General features: G+C 41.1%; 1 protein-coding gene across 1 annotated transcript in view; it reads left to right on the top strand.

The window, feature by feature from the left end:
* Nucleotides 1-22,473, top strand: part of CSMD3 (CUB and Sushi multiple domains 3) — a 1,177,406-nt gene that overhangs the window by 928,026 nt on the left and 226,907 nt on the right. The window contains exon 43 of the mRNA XM_040431881.1: nucleotides 9,390-9,470. Coding sequence (XP_040287815.1) covers nucleotides 9,390-9,470 — 81 coding nt within the window. The remainder of the gene's footprint in view (nucleotides 1-9,389; nucleotides 9,471-22,473) is intronic.

Raw genomic sequence — 22,473 nt, 5'->3', positions numbered from 1 at the left:
TAAGTGATTAGTAGGACAGATGGCAAACTAGCTGTCACCACCCGATGTTGGGTCAGGATTCTAGAGAAAGCTTGGAGACCTCTCCAGGCCCATAACACAATGCAAAAGACCAAGGAATAGCTGTTACAAGCTATTTTCCAAAAAAATGCTAGCAAAAAAGTAAAATGGATGTGACACCACAACTCTTGTACGTGTTTTTTGGTAGAAGATCTGCTGTTTCTCGTCCTTTGACAAGACAACCAGATTCTTGACTGCCCCCATTCTCTATCCTCAGTCTTTATGGGAAAGAAAAGTTACTGTATATAAATATGAAGTTAATTCCCTTTTCATTGCTTGATAAGATTGTGACCTGTGGAGATACAAAGAACAGTGCACAGAATTACCCCATCATCTAATATATAAAGCTGAGTGTATGTGTGCATGTGTGAATGTCCGCTAAAGGAATCCGTACCGTCGCATTTACAATCACAAAATTTGGCACACGGGTACATCAGGTGTCTGGGAAGGTTGTAGACCTGGTCTCAGCTCTCTAGCACATACATTTCCTGAAATATTCCCAAAATATTGTTAAGGGGCAGGGTGCTGTAGCGGTCACTGTTAAGGGGGTGGGGTGTTGAGGTCTCATTTTCAGGGAACGGAGCTCTGTGGAGGTTACTATTAAAGGGGGTGGGTTATTGTGGAAATCACTGTTAACGAGATGGGGTACTATGGCGGTCACTAATAAAGGGGCGACCGCTGTGGAGGTCATTGTTAAAGGGGAGGGCGCTGTGGATGTTACTGGGGGCAGGCCGCTGTGAAGGTCACTGGTAAAGGGGTGGGGTACTGTAGATGTCACTGTTATAGGGGATACTGTCTATCTTTTAAAGACACACACAAACATTAAATGAAATAGATGAAATATACCCGTGCAAAGCTGGGTCCTTCTGTTAGTCTAATATATAAAGCTGAGTTTATGTATGAATTAAGTTTCTCTCTTAAAAGTCCACATAGCAAACACATTAGACTGCCTCTCCATTTTGAATTGAGCCTCTCTCAGCATGGTTAACCTGATTAAACTAAATATAATGCCTGGTAGGGCTTCTCCTGGTGATTAAAAGCATACTTAAATTCATTGTGATGTTCTGTAGAAAACTGCATTCTTAATTTTATGGAAATGAGAGAATCAATGCTCTGAGGAGTGAATTCAAGTCACTTGGTGCACCCTAGCTCCTCATCTTTCGAGCTTTAGCTCTCCCCCTCTCCTTAAGGAATAGGGCCAGGTGTATTCAGCATCCTCTCTCTTGGTATTGTAATCCTGCAGCATGTATCACAGTTTCTGGCAGTGAGCACATGTTCAGCAGCATAGTGCAGGCACAGCATTACAAGGTCAGAAGGGAGGATGCTGATACCTTCACCTGTCAGTCAAGGAAAGTGGTCAAAGATTGAAAGTGGAAGATATAAAGTGCAATATTCCTGGACTTTGCTGCAGGGGAGCCATATGGCTGCTACCTCTTAGAATAGTCCTGGCGTGGTTGTCTGATTACCCACTCCACTTGGATCAGAGGCGTCAGTGCAAACTACTGAGGGATCAAGCAATATACATAGTCAGAAAACAAGCATAGGTCACGGCAGGTAGACTATGTGCAAATCTATTAAACAATGCAGAGGTTAGGACAGAAAGCACAGGGTCTCTATGGTGAGCAGGCACTGGTAAGGTCAAGCAGGATCCAGGAAACAAACAGAAGTAGGCACAGTATACAGAAAGACAAATCAATTTAAACTCTTTTTCAGGGTGTTATGGAAAGGTGTTACGGACAATGGTTGTTGAACCACTATGCCAATTAATTGGTTTGGCATTGGGCTGGACATAAAGGCTTTACCCTGGCAATCCCCTAGTATTCATACTTGAATCCCTATATAGGGATCTGGGCTTACCTGCAGAATAGCCACCAGACCACTACTTCTTGCAATTGTCCTGGTGTAGTTGGCAGCTGACCAATGGAGGTCATAGACCCTGGTGCAAAGCACCAGTGGAACAGGCAAGGCAATAAATCAGAACGAGGCAGAATACATGTGAATCCAAGGCAAACACTGATATCAGATTGAGACAAAACATGAAGCACTGTTAGATGGAATTATCGGGAACCCAACCAAACAGACTAGAAACAAAGCTCCAACACAGGACGCAGACACAATCTAAGCAGATTCAAGCAAAACATTGGGGACTTAATGAACTTAATGAATAGGCAGAAATTCACACCACAAGAAAATAAGGCCAAGATGCAGGGAACAGTGGCAACATGAATTGCCATTGAACACAACAGCATGAGAAGCTGGCAACACAAGGCCTAGCAAGCAAATGAAACAAAAAAAAAAATCATGGAATAGTTTGTGTAGATGATGTCTTGAAATATCAGGCCTTTAAATGCTTTAAGTCGTTCTGGAGGCCTCTTTTGGGCCTTTTGTAAGAGAACTCAAAGTTCTCCTTTTCATTTTGAGAAACAGGTGCTCCTTTGTCCAATGGTTTTATCTAGTATTGCAACTCAGACCGTTTACTAAAATGAATAAACCTAAAAGGTTCAGCTCTCCGCATCCTAAAAATCAAAGATCTTTATCGGATCATCTGGGTGAGAATACCACAGTCCATCAACATATCCAATATTTTTCGAATCTATAAAGATCAATCTTATCTCATGGAATAACAGTATAAGGCCTCATGCACACGACTGTATGTATTTTGCAGTCCGCAAAACACAGATCCACAAAAAATATGGATGACGTCTGTGTGCATTCCGTATTTTGGCCCCTAATTGAACAGTCCTATCCTTGTCCGTAATGTGGAAAATAATAGGACATGTTCAACTATTTTGCTTAATGGACATACGGAAACCGAATACACACGGAGTAACTTCCGTTTTTTGTGTGCGGATCCATTGAAATAAATAGTTCCGCATGCGGTCCGCAAAAAAAAACCGCAATGGAAACGTAAAGAAAATACGCTAGTGTGCATGAGCCCTAATATTTCTCCTACTTTGTGTCAGTTTCTATATCTTTTATATGTTTTTATATTTATTTTTGTGGAATCCTATATTGCTAGTGCTGGGCAGATAATCCATCGCATTTCTTAACTTTTACCTTTTTTTATAAAATGACCCACCCATCACCAGGACAAGAGGGGCTGCTGTTTCAATGTTATACTGTTATGCCATGAGAAAGGATCTCTCTCTATAAATCTGAAATGCATTGGATATGTTCAGTGTTGAGCAAAGTTGTGGAAAATTTGATTTGGCTTCTGCGCCGAATTTTACAAAATAATTTCCTTTGTGATGAAAAATTTCTTCAGAAAGCGCATTTCTTTGTAAATAGTGGATACCATTGTGCAGCCCCTCGTTATTGTACCCCTCAGATGCCGCATTCATCTCTGATTGCGGCATCTGACTTTAATATTTAAGCCTGTAATATTATTATTTTTTTATAAAATCCTACTTACCTCATCCATTTGATTGCGAAGAGCCCTTCGCCGCCATCATGATTGAAGATCCACCACGAAATCTAGCGTTGCCTGACATGACGTCATCGCGTTGGCCGTGTGGTGACGTCACATGTCACCACATACGGAATTTCGTAAAGGGAGGGTTCTTAGCATTCAAATGGATGAGGTAAGTATGATTATTTTCTTATTTTTTACTGCCATTCAGGGAAAATATATTCGTTAGTACGAAGCAAGAGGAAATTCAGCTTTGCGGCAAATAAAATTTTCCCTGAAATTTGTGGCCTTCGATTCGCACAACGCTAATTTTGACACATTTGATCCAATAAAGGTCTTTTATGGAATCAAAGCGCTGGACTTTTTTTTTTTTTAAATCCTGGATTTGCTGCTACCTTAGCACACCTGTGCTCTCCACCCTGCCTTCGGGTGAGCTGTGACTTTTTGGTTACAAGTATTTACTAAAAATAGGACTGAGCTGCAATACCAGATACAGACTATGGCCTCTTTTTACATGACTGTATGGCTTTTTCAGTGTTTTGCGGTCCGTTTTTCACGGATCCTTTTTTCCGTTTTTTGTTTCCGCTGTCTTTCAGTTTCCATTCCGTTTTTCTGTTCCGTTTTTCCGTATGGCATATAACAGTATACCGTATATACATAGAAAAAAATTGGGCTGGACATAAAATTTTCAATAGATGGTTCCGCAAAAACGGAACACATACGGAAGACATACGGATGCATTTCCGTATGTGTTCCGTTTTTTTTGCGGACCCATTCACTTGAATGGAGCCACGGAACGGGGTTTTTTGGGCAATAATAGGACATGTTCTATCTTTCAACGGAACAGAAAAACGGAAATACGGAAACGGAATGCATATGGAGTACATTCAGGTTTTTTTGTGGAACCATTTAAATGAATGGTTCCGTATACGGACTGTATATGGAATGCAAAAAACGGCCCGTAAACCAAAAAAAAAACGTTCATGTGCAGGAGGCTTATAAGCAAGAGTGGTGCTAGTTACGGGAAAAAAAGGCATATTCTTTTTTCCTATGCAATCCTTTTAACAAAATAGTTTGTATGATGTGTGCGGTATGCTTATTGAATGTAATGCTGCCATGTATTGGAAAATAATATATTCCGCCAATAAACTTTATGACATTATTCGTAACATTGCTCATTATGTGGGAATGCATACTGTGAAAATTGCAACAGGATTTATCAGAGATATGTTGAGATACAATTTGTGGAATATAATTAGATTGATAGATTTCTGCTCACGATGACTATTAACTAACCTTGGTTCATTGTACCATCTGTTGTTATTAATGTTTCTAAATCTGGTATGTGTAGGTGTATTTACTGAGAAAATTGTTCAAACAGATAACCCCGAAAATGCTTATGGAATAGACGAATGAGATTGAAAGCACAAGTGTAGGGCTTTTTTCACTCATCAGTGAATCACATACGTGTGCTGTCTGTGGTCTCCATGGACCGTTCATGTAACCATTGACCCAGTGGTGTTTCTTGGATGACATCATGGATGCATGCCCTATTTTGTCCATAATTATGGATCTCTGATACACATTATATTCCATAGGTCCATGGTTTTCACACATCAGTGTTTTTTCTTGGACTGTGTGTCCATGCTGACATCACGGAAGCATGCCCTATTTTGTCCATAATCATGCATCTCTCACACACATTTTAGTTCATGGACCAAACAAGGATGGCATTGGTAAGATATGCTCTGAAAACTGCTCTGAAAAATGTCCCTGAAATACGGATGGCACACGGAGTTCAAAAAACAGACCAAACATGAACCTTCACGGACATCTTCACAGATGAAGCACCCACCATCTTGTCTGCAAAACGCAGATCCGCATAAAATATGGATGACGTCTGTGTGCATTCCTTATTTTGCGGAGTGGAACAGCTGGCCCTTAATTGAACAGTCCTATCCTTGTCCGTAATGTGGAAAATAATAAGACATGTTCAACTATTTTGCGGAACGGACATATGGAAACGGAATGCACACGGAGTAACTTTAGTTTTTTTGCGCGGACCCATTGAAGTGAATGGTTCCGCATGCAGTCCGCAAAAAAAACACGCAACAGACATGGAAAGAAAATCCGTTAGTGTGCATGATCCCTAATATTTCTCCTACTTTGTGTCAGTTTCTATATTTTTTATATGTTTTTATATTTATTTTTGTGGAATCCCATATTGCTAGTGCTGGCAGCTAATCCATCCCATTTCTGGACTTTTACCTTTTTGATTAAATGACCCACCCATCACCAGGACAAGAGGGGCTGCTGTATGTTTGCTGTTTTAATGTTATACTGTTATGCCATGAGAAAGGATCTCTCTCTATGCACATTATATTCCATAGGTCCATGGTTTTCACACATCAGTGTTTTTTCTTGGACTGTGGGTCCATGCTGACATCATGGAAGCATGCCCTATTTTGTCCATAATCATGGATCTCTCACGCACATTATAGTCCATGGACCAAACAAGGATGTCATTGGTAAGATATGCTCTGAAAACTGCTCTGAAAAATGTCTCAGAAATACGGATGGCACACGAAGTGCAAAAAACAGACATGCGGACCAAACATGAACCTTCATGGACATCTTCACAGATGAACCACTCACCATCTTGTCATGGATGTGTGAATGAGACTTCAGGAAGATAAAAGGAGCATATCCTATTGTTTTACTCTAGGCCAGTTGAGTGGCAATACAATTGTTGGAAATCTGTTGGATATCTACATCGGGTCATCAACAGGCATTCTGGATCGGGGTTCCCTTCTGAGAAGCAAAACAGAAAGCTGCTCTGTAAGGGGAAATGTATTAACACATGGCAGCCATTCGGAAAATGTTTCGCTGATGTAATACATGATTGGCTGGAGTGGCTTCATTCACATTGATGACGTCCGTACCATATACCCTAATCAGGCATATGAACAAAGGCAGATATAATATAGAAAGGTTCTACAGAGAGCTACAGTCTTTTCTATAACTTTTATAACTTTATGCTTAAGGCCTTATATTTTTTCTGCCATAATCAAATCAAAGTGAGACAAATTCACTTCAATCCGAATTTCAGGAAAAATTTGATTCGCTATGAAGCTGAATTTCCTGGCGCTTAGTGGTAACAAATCAATTTTTCCAGAAATGGTGGTTAAAAAAATAGAAAAACATACCTTATTCATTTGCTCGTGGGGACGCCATCTTGGTCGTCTTGCTAAAAGAAACGCACCAAAGAAACTAGTGTGACTTCACTGTGCCTGTCCAGCGTGATGACTTGGTGACAAGATTTGGAGCATTTCAAGATAGCGGCGACGGCCTCTCTGTGAGCAAATGGATTAGGTGAGTATGTATTTTTTTGTTTTTAACCCTTGATTAACCCCTGAAAGGCCTCAATGTTACTGTTAGGTGTCTTGTTGAATGCAGCATCTGAGGTGTTCAATGATGGGAGGCGGTGTTCGCTACATAGCATGGACAACCTCTTTATGGATGTATATAGGCTACTCTACCACTTAAGAAGAAAATAATCAAGGCTAATAGGCATAGCTTTAAAAGTGTTTTATGAAGTTTAATATTGATGGCCTATCCTTGGAATATATCATCAGTATTTGATTTCTGGGGGTCTGACTCTCAACACTCCGACCAGTCAACAGTTTGAAGAGATTACGGAGCTCCGGTGAATTCTGCAGCACTCTCACAGCATACCAAGGACAGCACTGTACATTGCATAGTGGCTGTGCTTGGTATTGCCACCTAGGCTTCTTCACTTGAATGGGAATGAGCTGCAAATGTGACTGATGAACATGATGTCGCTGGCTTAGGAAGAGGCCATGGTGCTTACTAGAGTGCTGCAGATCAGTGGAATTTACTAAAATACAGACCTACTGTAGGATCCTTCCGCATTGCATTGTTGCTTAAGGAATTTTTGACAATTTTAGAATAATTTGTCTGCTCATCTTGCAGCTTCATACATTTTAATGAATGTGTAGACAATTTTCATCAACCTCTCATCCCCTGGATGTGAAATTTGTGTCTGCGCAAAACATATGTTCGATTTAAAAGGGTCAACGTGTCCAAAAAAATTATAAAAATTGGATTAATTTCAAATATAGAAAATGCTTTGTGAAATTAACAGGAGCAATGTCCAAGTTTCAAATTAGGCATTCACAGATGCCAACATATTTCTTGGTTCACTATGAATATAATCAATTTGGTGATTTTTCATGACAAATTAAATTGGTATTAGGGATCCTTAATAGTTTTAATAGCTTTATAGAAAAATATTATATTATACTATGTCTAAAAGTAAACTTTTTTTTTTGCTGCCTTTATCACTGGGGTGGTGGTATAACAATAGACTGAATCAGGCTTTGGTGACACTTCTTTCTGATTGAGTAAATAGAGATAAGTCTGTGTCCCTCATTTTGGTACCTGAACTTCCTATACCATGAAACTTCACCGCAGGAAGAAATTTAAACCTCCAAATTCTTTAATGGTTTCCCCACTTTAAAGAGTGGTGTAGGTAACCCTTTCAAAATATTGGACATGTTTTATTGGAACCACATTCTATTATTCGGAGATACAATTTATGTATCTCTGCTCTAGAGGACTGTTGGTATAAAGTAGTATTTTTCTAAAAAGCCATTGAAACCTATTAAAAGGTTTGTCTCACTTCAGTAAGTTGCATTTATCAGGTAGATAAAGTTAATATAAGCTACTTACTAATATATTGTTATTATCCATATTGCTTCCTTTGCGGGCGGGATTAATTTTTCTATCACATTATACACTGCTTGTTTCCATGGTTACAGACCACCCTGCAATCCATCAGTGGTGGTCGTGCTTGCACAATATACAAAAAAAGCACTAGCCTATATGCGTTCCCATGGTCCTGGCCACCAGAGAGGCTGATGCTTTTTCCTATAGTGTGCAAGCACGGTCACTGCTGATGGATTGCAGGGTGGTCTGTTAACCAATGTGATAGAAAAATGAATACAGCCTTTCTCTACTAATAATAAATGCAACTTACTGAAGTGAGACATCCCCTTTAAGGTTCCCTTCCCCACCATGATCACATTTAGGAGGGCTGAACACATGAGATTATGATCGGCTAGAAGAAGACTGATCAGTCATCCGTCATTTTGTTGGTCAACACGGCAAACTAAACTGGCAGAATAGGGAGGCAGTTTATAAAAAAAATAAAAGTGAGCTTAAGCAAAGTGGCGGATGATCAGCCACATTAGTACCATACACATGTAGTTTCAGCCACAAAGAATCTAACCAGACAGATCACATTTTTGGTGTACAATTTTTATAATGATTAGCTAAAATTATAGCCATTTTATGTGGCCCACTTTATTCCAGGACTGTATGTCACCAAATAACCTTAGAATCTATGTTCTACTTTGTCAGCAACAATTTTAATATATGCATGACCCTCTTTTTGAATTCCTTTGATGCTGGTACCTCATTAAACTTTCCTAAATTCAGAATATTGATATTGCTCATTGTCTAGCAATGTAAAGCACACAGGTACTAGTTTGTCTGACAATTCACTACTTTGTAGAAGAGGGACCAAACCTTGAGCAGTCATCTAACTTTCTTAATTTACACCTTCTTCTACTAGTCTGGGCCACTGGTGGTCTATTGCATCTATTGCTGATATCTAGAAAGAAAAAATAACTTATGGACCAAGTATATTATGTCTCTGTATTGAACATTAATTTATTCTTTGACCTTGTGATGTGGTTGAAGATCTGATATCTTATTCTATAAAATCTTTATTAACAGATTAAAAATATTTGCATATGGTATAAATGACACAAATGTAACTTGTTTCATACAAAGATCTTAGGTTCATTTACCAAATATATGTGTTTTTTTTCTTTTTCAGCTTATCAGTTGCGAATTTGCCAATCACCTCCTCCTGTCCTAAATTCTGAAATACTGGCTGAAGATGATGAGTTTGAAATAGGTAAATATTACTAACTTCTACAGACTATATAGGCATGTTAAAAAGAATTTCAACGGGGTAAGGCTGTACGCGAAAACCCTATAGCAAGAATGAAAAATGAGGTCCCCTTCCGGTTCTAAAACCTCAAACCTCCAGAGAGATGATTTATTCATTGGTTTGCCCTGAGAGAGAGAGAACCTAGTGCATAAATGTGTGTTTCTCAACAATATATATATACTCTTTCTCACTATGGGGAGCCCTTGGTATGTTGTGTAAATGTGCATAGTATTGTAGACCAGGCAATGCCCCTCTGGGTTTCTGGGAAAGATATTCAAATTAGCTTCCCTAAACCGATCTGATGCCAACAGATTTTAGACATGATAATTTGCATATATTTTAACCAGAAATCCAGATGTTCGTTGTCTAGCCTACATTAGTCATCACGTATACCAACTGGTCTCCATAATAGAAATAGTACCCACCCAAAGGTTCCCCCGAAGGCCCTGCAACTAGAAATGTTCTCATCTGCTGTTCTTTGATATAGGGCTTTTGTTCTGAAAGAACTGCTTGCAGATGTGAGTCTAGCTTAGCTATTTATTTATTTTTACTTTGTTACTTACGCATGTTTGAAAGATATCTCTGCTAGTGTTAGCTGAGCACAATGATAGTCAATGGGAGAATCCGAGCATTAAACCAGGCACCCCCTGCTCTGAAGAGGGGAAGGTGATGGTTCATAGGAAAAGGTCAGAAATTGATGGATACACCACTGAAATGGTTCAGGAACAGTATGGGGAGGATGTCGGGATGCATCTTGGACTCCCAGGTGGCTGCTGGGAACGATGTTGTCCAAGTAGTATGCCACTTTTACAGACTGACAATAATATGCACCATACCGAAGATAATATCGATTTTAGAAGAAAAACTGTTAGAAAACATTCTTTCCTGTATATTTACTTCTATATAAAGTGCAAGTGTTGCCAAAAATTACAAGGAAGAGGCACTCTGATACAACCTGTATATCACATAAAGGAGAGCCTCATTCACATTGTGGTAAAATTGTTCATGTAGCGGGACTCCTACACTCATGAAGCCTAAGTGAATGGTCTGCCAAAAATTACAAGGAACCGGCACTCCAATACGCCTTTTGTTACACATAAAGGAGGGCATCCTACACAGTCTTGAAAGATTATGATGACCCTCTAAAACATTTGGAGTAAGGGCCTGCTAATCTGACCATCTAAAAAATTATGGGCTAGGGCCTGCTGCCGCTTTGGTGACTCTAGATAACCTGGGGCCGATCACACGTCCCCGTGACAGAGTCGATCCATTCGGATGTATGCCCTATCAACTTTCAATGTTATTTTCAGCCCAAACCATGTAGACCATGGGTAACAGGGGAATCATGGTTCGATTCCGCAGAGTGAGCCTGAGAAACAGCTACAGCTACCACATCCAAGCAATCCAACCATCTAAAACATTAGGGGTGAGGGTTTGCTGCTGAGCTGACCATCTAAAAAAATTGTGGGCGAGGGCCTGCTGCCGAGCTGACCATCTAAAAAATGTTGTGGGCGAGAACCTGCTGCTTAGCTAACAATCTAAAAAGAATTGTGGGCAAGGGCCTGCTGCCGAGCTGGCCATCTAAAAAAATTTGTGGGCGAGGGCCTTCTGCCGAGCTGATCATCTAAAAAAAATTGTGGGCGAGGGTCTGCTGCCGAGCTTACCATGTAAAAAATTTAGTGGGCGAGAGCCTGCTGCCAAGCCGACCATCTAAAAATTTAGGAGTGAGGGTCTGCTGCTGAGCTGACCCTCTAAAAAATTATGGTTGAGGGCCTGCTGGTGACCCTCAAAAACATTATGGGTGAGGGCCTGCTAGTGACCCTCTAAAACATTATGGGTAAGGGCCCACTGCTGAGCTGACCCTCTAAAACATTAGGAGTGAGGGCAGCCTAATAAACATGTTGATATGATGGAGGAGGAGGAAGAGAAAAGGGAGATTTAATCATATACCTTTTTAGTGGTGGAAGGGGTGCATGGGAATACAGTGTATTTAATACACCATAAAAGACACATTTAAAATGCCTTTATGTTCAGCCAATTTCCTCTGGTGGAGTAGAGAAGTCAGGGGCAATCCAGGCCCTGTTCATTTTTATAAGAGTCAACCGGTCAGCATTTTCAGGCGGATGAGCTTATCAGTTATTATGCCCCCAGCAGCACTAAATACACACTCTGACAAAACTCTGACGGCAGGGAAGGCCAGCATCTCCAAGTCGTAGAGCGCCATTTTGTGCCACGCTTCCTGCTTGGACACCCAATAGTTGTAAGGCACTGAAGCATCACTGAGGACGCTGACACAAGGCCGCACATCAGGTTGAGGGTGCTGGCGGGGTGTCATAAAACTGTCTCAGGCCTTGAAGAGCGTTGCCCTGCCTCTGTTGGAACTGCTGTATGTTCCCCTCATCAATTCTCCTCGATTGGCCAAGGCCAACTATGTACTCTGCAGCCAGCATTGTCAGCTGGAAACTTTTTGAGCAATTTTTCCACATTGACCTTTTGGTATTGCACCATTTTGCTAGTCCTCTCCACCACAGGAATGAGAGATGAGAAGTTCTCTTTCTAGCGGGGGTCGAGAAGGGTGAACAACCAGTAATCGGTGTTGGCCAAAATGCGTACAACTCAAAAGTCACGGGAAAGGAAGCCTAACATAAAGTCAGCCATGTGTGCCAGAGTCCCAACAGACAAGACTTCGCTATCCTCATCAGGGGGATGACTCTCAATCTCCTCATCCTCTTCCTCCTATTCTACCCATCCATGCTAAACAGATGGAATAAAGCTTACATGAGTACTAACCTCTGTATCAGAGGCAACCGTCTCCTGCTCCTCCTCCTCTTCATCATCATCATCCAATGTGCACTGAGAAGATGAACTGAGGGTGGTCTGGCTATCACCCGTTGTACTGTCTTCCCCTATTTCCACCTCTTCCACATGCAAAGCGTCTGCCTTAATTGTGAACAGCGAGCGTTTGAGTAAACACAGAAGTGGGATGATTAAGCTGATAATAGAGTTATTGCCGCTCACCATCTGTGTTGATTCCTCAAAGTTCAGAGGTCAGACATCAATGCCAACTCGTTGCTTGTGAAGAGCTGAAGCTGACTGGAAAGGCTACGACCATGTTGCAACTGGTATTCCACTACTGCCCTCACAAAGCCTGGCCAACGTGGAGTTCCAGAGCTTGCTCACGTCGCACAACAGTCTGTGAACTGGCAATTGCAAGCGCTGCTGCAGCGTTGCTTGACGGGCGAAAGCTGTCAATAACTTGCGGAAATGGGCACACATGCGGGGCACCTTCACCAGTAGCTTAGGAAAATTGGGGTAGGTTTTGAGAAACCGCTGAACCACTAAGATGAACACGTGGGCTAGGCATGGTATGTGTGTGAGCTTCCCAAGCTCCAAAGCTGCCACCAAGGTATGGCCATTATAAGACACAACCATGTCTGGTTGTAGGTTGAGTGGTGAGAGCCACAGCTCAGTATGGTCCCTTATACCCTGTCACAGCTCTGCGGCAGGGAGCTGTTTGTCTCCTAAGCAGATCAATTTAAGCACGGCCTGTTGCTGCTTCCCCACTGCAGTGCTACACTACTTCCAGCTACTGACTGATGGCTGACTGGTCCTGCAAGATGATAATTCAGAGGTGAAAGTGGAGGAGGTGTCGGAGGAGGAGATGGGGGGGGGTTTGCAGCCACTAGTGTAGGTGGCGGCAGAAACCCTGTTGGAAGTAGGGCCCACAATCCTTGGCGTTGGTAGCACCTGTGCCATCCCATGGTACGACTCGCTACCGGCCTCCACAACGTTCACCCAGTGTGTCGTAAGGGAAATGTAGCGTCCATGGCCAAAAGCACTTGTCCATGTGTCAGTCATTTAGTGGACCTTCCTAATAACTGAGTTGGTCAGGGCACGGATGATGTTATGGGACACATGCTGGTGTAAGGCTGGGACTGCACACCCTGAAAAATATTGGCGGCTGGGGACAGAGTACTGCGGGATAGCCGCCGCCATCAGGCTGTGGAAAGCCTCAGTGTCCACAAGCCAAAATGGCAACATTTCCAGTCCCAGCCATTTGAAAAGGTGTGAATTTAGTGCTATGGGTGGGTGGCTGGGTATTCGCGCTTTCGTTCAAAATCCTGGGGTATAGACATCTGTACGCTGCGCTGGGACACAGAAGTGGATGTGCTAGCTGATGGTGCATTGCGAAAGACGGGATTGGACAGTGCGTAATACAGGGGAAGAGGAGGCAGTGGTGTGACACGCAGACACTGGTTGTGGACCCAGGCGTTTGGCTCACCTATTAGGGTGCTTTGATGCCATGTGGCGGATCATGCTGGTGGTGGTGAGGTTGCTAGTGTTCACGTCCCTGCTCATTTTGGTATGGCACAGGTTGCAAATGGCAATTCTTTTATCGTCCGCACTTTCCTTAAAATAGCACCAGACTGCGGAATGCCTACCCCCTAGCAAGGGATATTGCCGCAAGCAGGTGCTCCGGGTAACAGTTGCGGGCTTGTTTGGTGTGGCCCGCCTTCTCCCTTTTGCCACCCCACTGCCTCTTCCAGCCTGTTGCGGCGCAGTGGATCCCTCCCCCTCTGTACTGCTGTCCTTGATCAGCTTGCCACCTTCCCAGGTTGGGTCAGTGACTTCATCGTCCAGCACCTCCTCTTCCACTTCCTCACTCTGGTCATCCTCCTGACTTGTTGACCTAACAACAACTTCAGTTATTGATAACTGTGTCTTATCCTCATCATGAACCTCTTGAGACACGATTTGTGGTTGACTTATTGACAACTGTGTCTCATCATTATTATCCACCTCGTGAAACACTAATTGCCATTCCCCACCATGATCTTCTTCTGACTGTGGATGCTACAGAGTTTGGGAATCAGGGCACAAGATCTCCTCATGTCCTTTTTCAAGCAGGCTTAATGAGAGGCCCAAATTAAAGAATGGTGATGAAAACAGCTTCTCTGAATATCTGAGTGTGGGATCACTGGTTTGCCAAGACTCTCCATTGTGGGTGGAAGGAGTATCAGGGTGAGGATTCTGTTGACCAGACTCTTGGCTATTGAGACTGGACTTTCTGGAAGACAGGGTGGTTCTTAACCGACTGGAAGCATTATTTGCTGTAATCCAACCCACCACCTGGTCGCAATGGTCTGACTTCGAGAGTGGTGTCCTGCGCCACCCTGCAAACTGGGACATGAAGTTAGGTATCGTGGATGAGTGCATTTCTTGTGCTCTGGCAGCAGGCACAGTTTCACCGCGCCCAGGGCCATGGCCTCTGCGTGCACCATCAGCAGCACGGCCACTTCCCCGTCCCTTACTGCTCGCCTTGCGCATGTTAAATGGTATATATGCTTGCAAGCTTGTCACATATACAGTAGTGCAGGTTTTGTAATTGTACACAGATATTTTTAGGATGCGCACACGTTAAACAGGAGGTATAACACAAGTAATGTCTCTGTCATCACCGCCTAATAAAAAATTTCACTGAATGAATGTCACTGATATTAAGGATGTGCACATGTTAAACAGGAGGTATAACGCAAGTAATGTCGCTGCCACCACCGCCTATTAAAAAATTACACTGAATTAATGTCACTGATATTTAGGATGCGCATACGTTCAACAGGAGGTATAGTGCAAGTAATGTTGCTGTCACCACCGCTTAATAAAAAATTACACTGAATTAATGTCACAGATATTTCGGATACACAAACGTTATACAGGATATGTAGCGCAGGTAATGTAACTGTCCGCATCGGAGATTCGGACACCGTCTACAGAAAAAGTACACTGTATGTCACTGATATTTTTAGGCTGCACACACGTTACACAGGAGATGTAGTGCAGATAATGTCGCTGTCACCAGCGGCGAAAAATATTACACTGAATGTCACAAATATTTCGGATATGCAAACATTATACAGGAGATGTAGCGCAGGTAATGTAACTGTCCGCAGCGGACACCGTCTATGGAAAAAGTACACTGGATGTCACAGATATTTTTAGTTTGCGCCCATGTTAGACAGGAGATAATGTTGCTGTCTGCAGCAGCCAATCAATTGCAAGCTATTTAACACAGGTTGCGCTAAAATATATATTGCTGCCAGATACAAATATAGTCCTTAAAAGGACTTTTGGGTCTCTAACAAGTTTTAGCAATTTAGTGCAGATTGTGCTAACAATATATATTGCTGCCACACAGAACAATAGTCCTTAAAAGGACTTTTGGGTCTATAACAAGTATAAAAACTAAAATATTGCTATTTCAATCCCTACACTATCTCTCCCTTCTTCTCTTCAGCTCTCCCTGACTAATACTGAGCCGAACACGTGTCATCGGGTGCACCCGAGATTACGCTTTTCAGCCAGCCAATCACTGTAATGCCAGCAGCCAACATGGCTATGGCATTGCAGTGAATGGCAGTACTTACCTGCATGTTTATTGGCTGCGGGGAGGAGACTCGAGCATCGCGTTTGAGCACACCCGGTATTCGGCCGAACACCGCGATGTGCCGAGCATCGCGATGCTCGAACCGAACTAGTGTTCAGCCGAGTATGCTCGCCAAACACTAATCTCTGCCAACCTCTGTGAAAATAATGGTTCCGTCATATTGCTGCTGTGTTCTGCTGCACACGTACTCTCTCTCTCAAAAAATGTGGTAAATTTCAAACAAAATGAATGTTGCCTGGTTTGCTCATCTCTAGTTAGTTGCATAATGGTTGGAGCGAGATCCACATATAAGATGGAAGAGAAGCCATCAAGAGGGTGTGCCAACGTGCTTTGGTTTATGATTTATTTACATCACAGTTGTAGTTTGTATTATATTATTTTTTTAGTTTATTGTTTAATATATTGGGACATGGCACGTTGCTAAAATGTCGATCTAATTTAGCAGCTTAAATCACAATTTTCAGTTATGCAATTGCTGAAAATCACTTTATCTGGTTTTCTAAACCAAGTATTATGTAATTGTGGAAAATACAAAGAATGGTCGGCTCCCAAGTAGTCAAATATAACTTATTTAATCCTCACTATTAAAATAACACTTATGGATCAAACCATATACAGACAGAAGCAATATATAATATCAATGTAGAATGACAAATAAAATAACATAAAATATCTAAAATGATCACGGTCCCTCCTTTGTAATGAGCTGCGTAGCTCTTGCAGCTCACAATTTTATATGGTGACTGCAAGACTTTATAACATTAGTTCTGATACCTATGTAAAGTCATCTAGATTTTAAATGAAGATACAGACTTATGCGGCTTTCTGGTTGTATCCAGTATAATTGTGTGATTATGTTTAGTGCGTCTGATAGTTGTCAGTAACCAGCTTGATATAGTGGATGGAAGTTCACTCACTCACATATGCGCGACTCGGACATCCCAAATATGTCACAGTTGTATAAATGAAATGCGCTTCTTAGCGGGTCCTTGTAGCTCTATCCGCAAGCCAATACCTGTTTGTATATACGCTACACACTGGCGGCCCCACAGATGTTGCTTCGCTGGTGGCGGCACTTCGCGCCTGCGCAGTGTGAGTTTCCGGACGCTGACAGCTCCACGAGTCGTTCCTAGTTGTTATCGCGTGCTTGGATTTTGAAGTCGCCAAGTTGTATCAAGCTGTATCTTCTTTCTGTGCTTTGTAACACTCTGGATTTTGATGGTATGAACGTATACCACAGGGTCTTTAAAGGATGCAGTCACTCTTATCACCAGACTCGTTTCAAAACCGCAAGGGTTTCTTCCTCAGTGGCAAAATAATTATGTTAACAAGGGGGACATATCGCTCTTTATATAGAGCCTGAGCTTGAATTAAGACCTGGACCGGACCGTGAATTCTAATCATATAGCATATATAATAGATCGTTTTGTTTACATTTAGCTTAATAAGCCTATATCATTCTCCACATATAAACAATTGCTATAGGGTAAGCTTATCATTAGGTTTTTATAAAAACAGCATCATTTTATCGCCTTAAATTAAAATTATGCAAGATTCTCAAAACCATTCCTTGCATTAATACGCATTAATTAGCAATGGCCGCTTCGCTTCAACTGATAGATTATCTGGTACCAGTGGGAGGATGCAGGACATGTCGACACGCTGTAAACCTGCCAACGGACCATCTATAGAAATCCCAAAATTTCCAGTTCAGAATTGAGTCCCTTGGGTGCCAAAGTTGAAAATTCATAGATCATCTTTGACTCATACCTTGACATCTTAGATATGAAGTCGCCTCCCCTCCAATCTTTCTTGACAGACTGGAGAGCTGTGAATTTCAAACCTGTTGGATCACTGGCATGATGTACTTTGAAGTGATTAGACAGCATATGTTTTTCGTAACACTTCCTAATATTATTTATATGTTCAGATACCCTAATCTTAAGGGTCCTACTGGTGCGGCCCACATACTGTTTTGCACATGGGCATTCCAGCATATATATTACACCCTCACTGTTACATGATAGTATTTCATTAAGCTCCCACTCGTATGAATTGGTTTGGGAAATTACTTTCATAGTTTTTTGGGGGAACCTTGTTGTTCTACAATTACCACAGGTGCCGCACCTGTAGAACCCCTTTAAGGTCTTCCAAGGTGTAATTATAGATGTTTTTTCTTGTTTCCTAATAGTAGGGGCTACCTGTAGTCCTAAATTAGCTGCTCTTGTGTAGACAATAGGTGGTTTATTAGGCAAAACGGTGGCCAAATCTTTGTCTTCTCGTAACATATGCCAATGTTTATTTACAACAGTAGAATTTTTTTTGTATTCTGTATTAAAGGGCAATACTAGCTTAGATGTTTCCTCTCCTTGATTGTTTATTTTATCCCTTTCTTCAAAGAATGTGCGTCTGTCTAAATTCTTCAACCTATTAAGTGCATCATCCAGTAATGTGGATGGATATTGTTTTTCCATAAATTTATTTTTCATAGATGTTGCCTCCAGTTCAAATTGTTCCTTTTTTGTACAGTTGCGTTTCAGTCTACGAAACTGGCTGAATGGTACATTCAGCAACCATCGAGGTAGATGGCAGCTCGTATTTAAAATTAAACTGTCCTTTGCTACAGCTTTTTGGTATGTACTACATAAAAATTTCGACTCCTTCATTTCTATATTTAAATCCAAAAACTGCACCGATTGGGTGCTGATACCCGGTTTGAATTTAAGATTGAGTTCATTACTATTTAACTAATCCAAAAATTGTAACAGATCATCATGAGATCTATCCCATACCAATATAATGTCGTTGATGGAGCGCCGCCAAAGCACCAGATCCGACCCCAGCCTAGGTGTTACGATGTTCTGTTCCCAAGCTGCCATAAACAAATTGGCATAGCTGGGGGCGAATCTGGTGCCCATGGCGGTGCCCATCAACTGTAAATAATATCTTGAATCAAAATAAAAATAGTTATGTGTTAGTACATATCTAATGCTGTCCAAGATAAATTGCAACTGTTCTATTTTGAGATCTTTCCTCTGAGATAACATAGTATTTATCGCATTTATACCATGTTCATGGTTGAGGCATGTATAGAGTGAACTAACGTCCAACGTCGCCATGATCCATCCAGGTTTACATGTCAGATTTTCAAACAGATTAACAACCGTTGTGGTGTCCTTTAAATAAGATGTAATATCTTTTACATATGGTTGCAACATATAATCCAAATACTGTGACAAATTTTATGTTAATGAACCTATACCGGAGACAATAGGTCTCCCGGGTGGGTTGATAGGGTCTTTGTGCACCTTCGGGATACAATAAAAGACTGGCAATTTTTTGGGAGTACCCAATATAAAATCATACTCGGATTTGTTTAAGACACATTTCTCTTTCGCTGTCTCATATATACTTCTCAGTTCTTCCTCATATCTTCTAATAGGGTCTTCTAATATCTTCTAAAATTTGATACGTTTTTGCACCAGCGAGCTGTCTCCTACTTTCGTCCTCATATTTCATTGTATCCATAATCACGATTGCTCGGCCTTTATCGGCGGGGCGAATCATGATCTGGTGGTTATGTTGTAAGTTCCTCACTGCCTGTATCTCCTCTTTAGTTATATTACAATCTGTTCGCTTCCTTGTTCTAATTTTTCTGATATCCATTTCAACTGTCCCTTTAAAAGCCAGCATTTCCTTCCCCATCTCCTGCCTTGGGTACATCCTAGACTTTAGTCTCAAATCAACGTGTTTATTCATACATGTTTGAGGATTCTTTTGATGTTTTTCATAAAGTAATTTTTACAACACATTTTTTTTATATATTTTTCTATGCCCACATACACATCAAACTTCCTCAAAGGTGCACTTGGTGCAAATTTTAAACCTTTGTTTAAGAGTTTGAGTTCACTCTCCTTTAAATTCGTGGAACTCAAATTTATGATGTTATCTCTGCTGCTTTCCATATTTTTATTTTTGTGTCTTCGTTAACATCCACCCCTTTGTGTCCTCTTTTTTTTGGGGTGTTTGTTCCCTTTGTATGTGATTTTGTGCTATAGGTGTCACATTGTTTATTACTGATTGTTGTACTGTTGGTATTGTGAGTGTTGTAGGAATTTGTTTCGCAAATGTGAACGTGCTGGGTATTTTGAACATTGCTTGCATATCTTTTTTCTGCTGTGAATGTTGTTGTGAGTGCTTTCTGAGATGTGTATCTCTTTTTATAAATTTGTGATTTAGTTTCATTACATTCTGTTGATTTCTCTGTTGTTGATTGCCTAAAAAAGAAATTGTGCCCAAAGTGGGGTTAGTTGGATCTCTGATTTTATTTTGATTTGATAGGCTGGTCTGTGGAATGTCATTGCTTTGAACTTGTGGTACTTTTGATATCTGCTGTTTATTTGTTGTAATATGGAATTTTTTTGTCTTTTTTTTGTATAATCTCCTGCTCCACCTCCTCTAGCTTTTTGATTATATTCTTTTGTAGTCTGAAAAATTCCTCCTCTTTTTTTAAGGAGCTCAATCTTAAATTCACACCGAGTATCAGCATTCAATCAGTGCAGTTTTTGGATTTAAATATAGAAATGAAGGAGTCTAAATTTTTATGTAGTACATACCAAAAAGCTGTAGCAAAGAACAGTTTAATTTTAAATGTACCATTCAGCCAGTTTCGTAGACTGAAACGCAACTGTACAAAAAACCTATTGTCTACACAAGAGCAGCTAATTTAGGACTACAGGTAGCCCCCACTATTAGGAAACAAGAAAAAACATTAATAATTACACCTTGGTAGACCTTAAAGGGGTTCTACAGGTGCGACACCTGTGGTAATTGTAGAACAACAAGGTTCCCCAAAAAAACTATGAAAGTAATTTCCCAAACCAATTCATACGAGTGGGAGCTTAATGAAATACTATCATGTAACAGTGAGGGTGTAATATATATGCTGGAATGCCCATGTGCAAAACAGTATGTGGGCCGCACCAGTAGGACCCTTAAGATTAGGGTATCTGAACATATAAATAATATTAGGAAGGGCTACGAAAAACATATGTTGTCTAATCACTTCAAAGTACATCATGCCAGTGATCCAACAGGTTTGAAATTCACAGCTCTCCAGTCTGTCAAGAAAGATTGGAGGGGAGGCGACTTCATATCTAAGATGTCAAGGAATGAGTCAAAGATGATCTATGAATTTTCAACTTTGGCACCCAAGGGACTCAATTCTGAACGGAAAATTTTGGGATTTCTATAGATGGTCCGTTTGCAGGTTTACATGACATGTCGACGCCAGGCTTTTTTCCAGCGTGTCGACATGTCCTGCATCCTCCCACTGGTACCAGATAATCCATCAGTTAAAGCGAAGCGGCAATTGCTAATTAATGTGTATTAATGCAAGGAATGGTTTTGAGAATCTTGCATAATTTTAATTTAAGGCGATAAAATGATGCTGTTTTTATAAAAACCTAATGATAACCTTACCCTATAGCAATTGTTTATATGTGGAGAATGATATAGGCTTATTAAGCTAAATGTTAACAAAACGATCCACAGGTTGGGCCATTTATATGGATACACCTTAATAAAATGGGAATGGTTGGTGATATTAACTTCCTGTTTGTGGCACATTAGTATATGTAAGGGGGGAAACTTTTCATGATGGGATGTGACCATGGCGGCCATTTTGAAGTCTGCCATTTTGAATCCAACTTTTGTTTTTTCAATAGGAAGAGGGTCATGTGACACATCAAACTTATTGGGAATTTCACAAGAAAAACAATGGTGTGCTTGGTTTTAACATAACTTTATTCTTTCATGAGTTATTTACAAGTTTCTGACCACTTATAAAATGTGTTCAATGTGCTGCCCATTGTGTTGGATTGTCAATGCAACCCTGTTCTCCCACTCTTCACACACTGATAGCAACACCGCAGGAGAAATGCTAGCACAGGCTTCCAATATCCGTAGTTTCAGGTGCTGCACATCTCGTATCTTCACAGCATAGACAAATGCCTTCAGATGACCCCAAAGATAAAAGTCTAAGGGGGTCAGATCGGGAGACCTTGGGGGCCATTCAACTGGCCCACGACGACCAATCCACTTTCCAGGAAACTGTTCATCTAGGAATGCTCGGACCTGACACCCATAATGTGGTGGTGCACCATCTTGCTGAAAAAACTCAGGGAACGTGCCAGATACAGTGCATAAAGAGGGAAACACATCATCATGTAGCAATTTCGCATATCCAGTGGCCTTGAGGTTTCCATTGATGAAGAATGGCCCCACTATCTTTGTACCCCATATACCACACCATACAATAATTTTTTTTGTTCCAACAGTCTTGGAGGAATTTATCCAATGTGGGTTAGTGTCAGACCAATAGCGGTGGTTTTGTTTGTTAACTTCACCATTCACATAAAAGTTTGCCTCATCACTGAACAAAATCTTCTGCGTAAACTGAGGGTCCTGTTCCAATTTTTGTTTTGCCCATTCTGCAAATTCAGTGCACCGATTTGGATCATC

The sequence above is a fragment of the Bufo bufo genome, chromosome 5 (genome assembly GCF_905171765.1).
Source record: "Bufo bufo chromosome 5, aBufBuf1.1, whole genome shotgun sequence".
In the NCBI taxonomy this organism is placed as follows: domain Eukaryota; kingdom Metazoa; phylum Chordata; class Amphibia; order Anura; family Bufonidae; genus Bufo; species Bufo bufo.
This window is presented reverse-complemented; position numbering and strand designations above follow the sequence as displayed.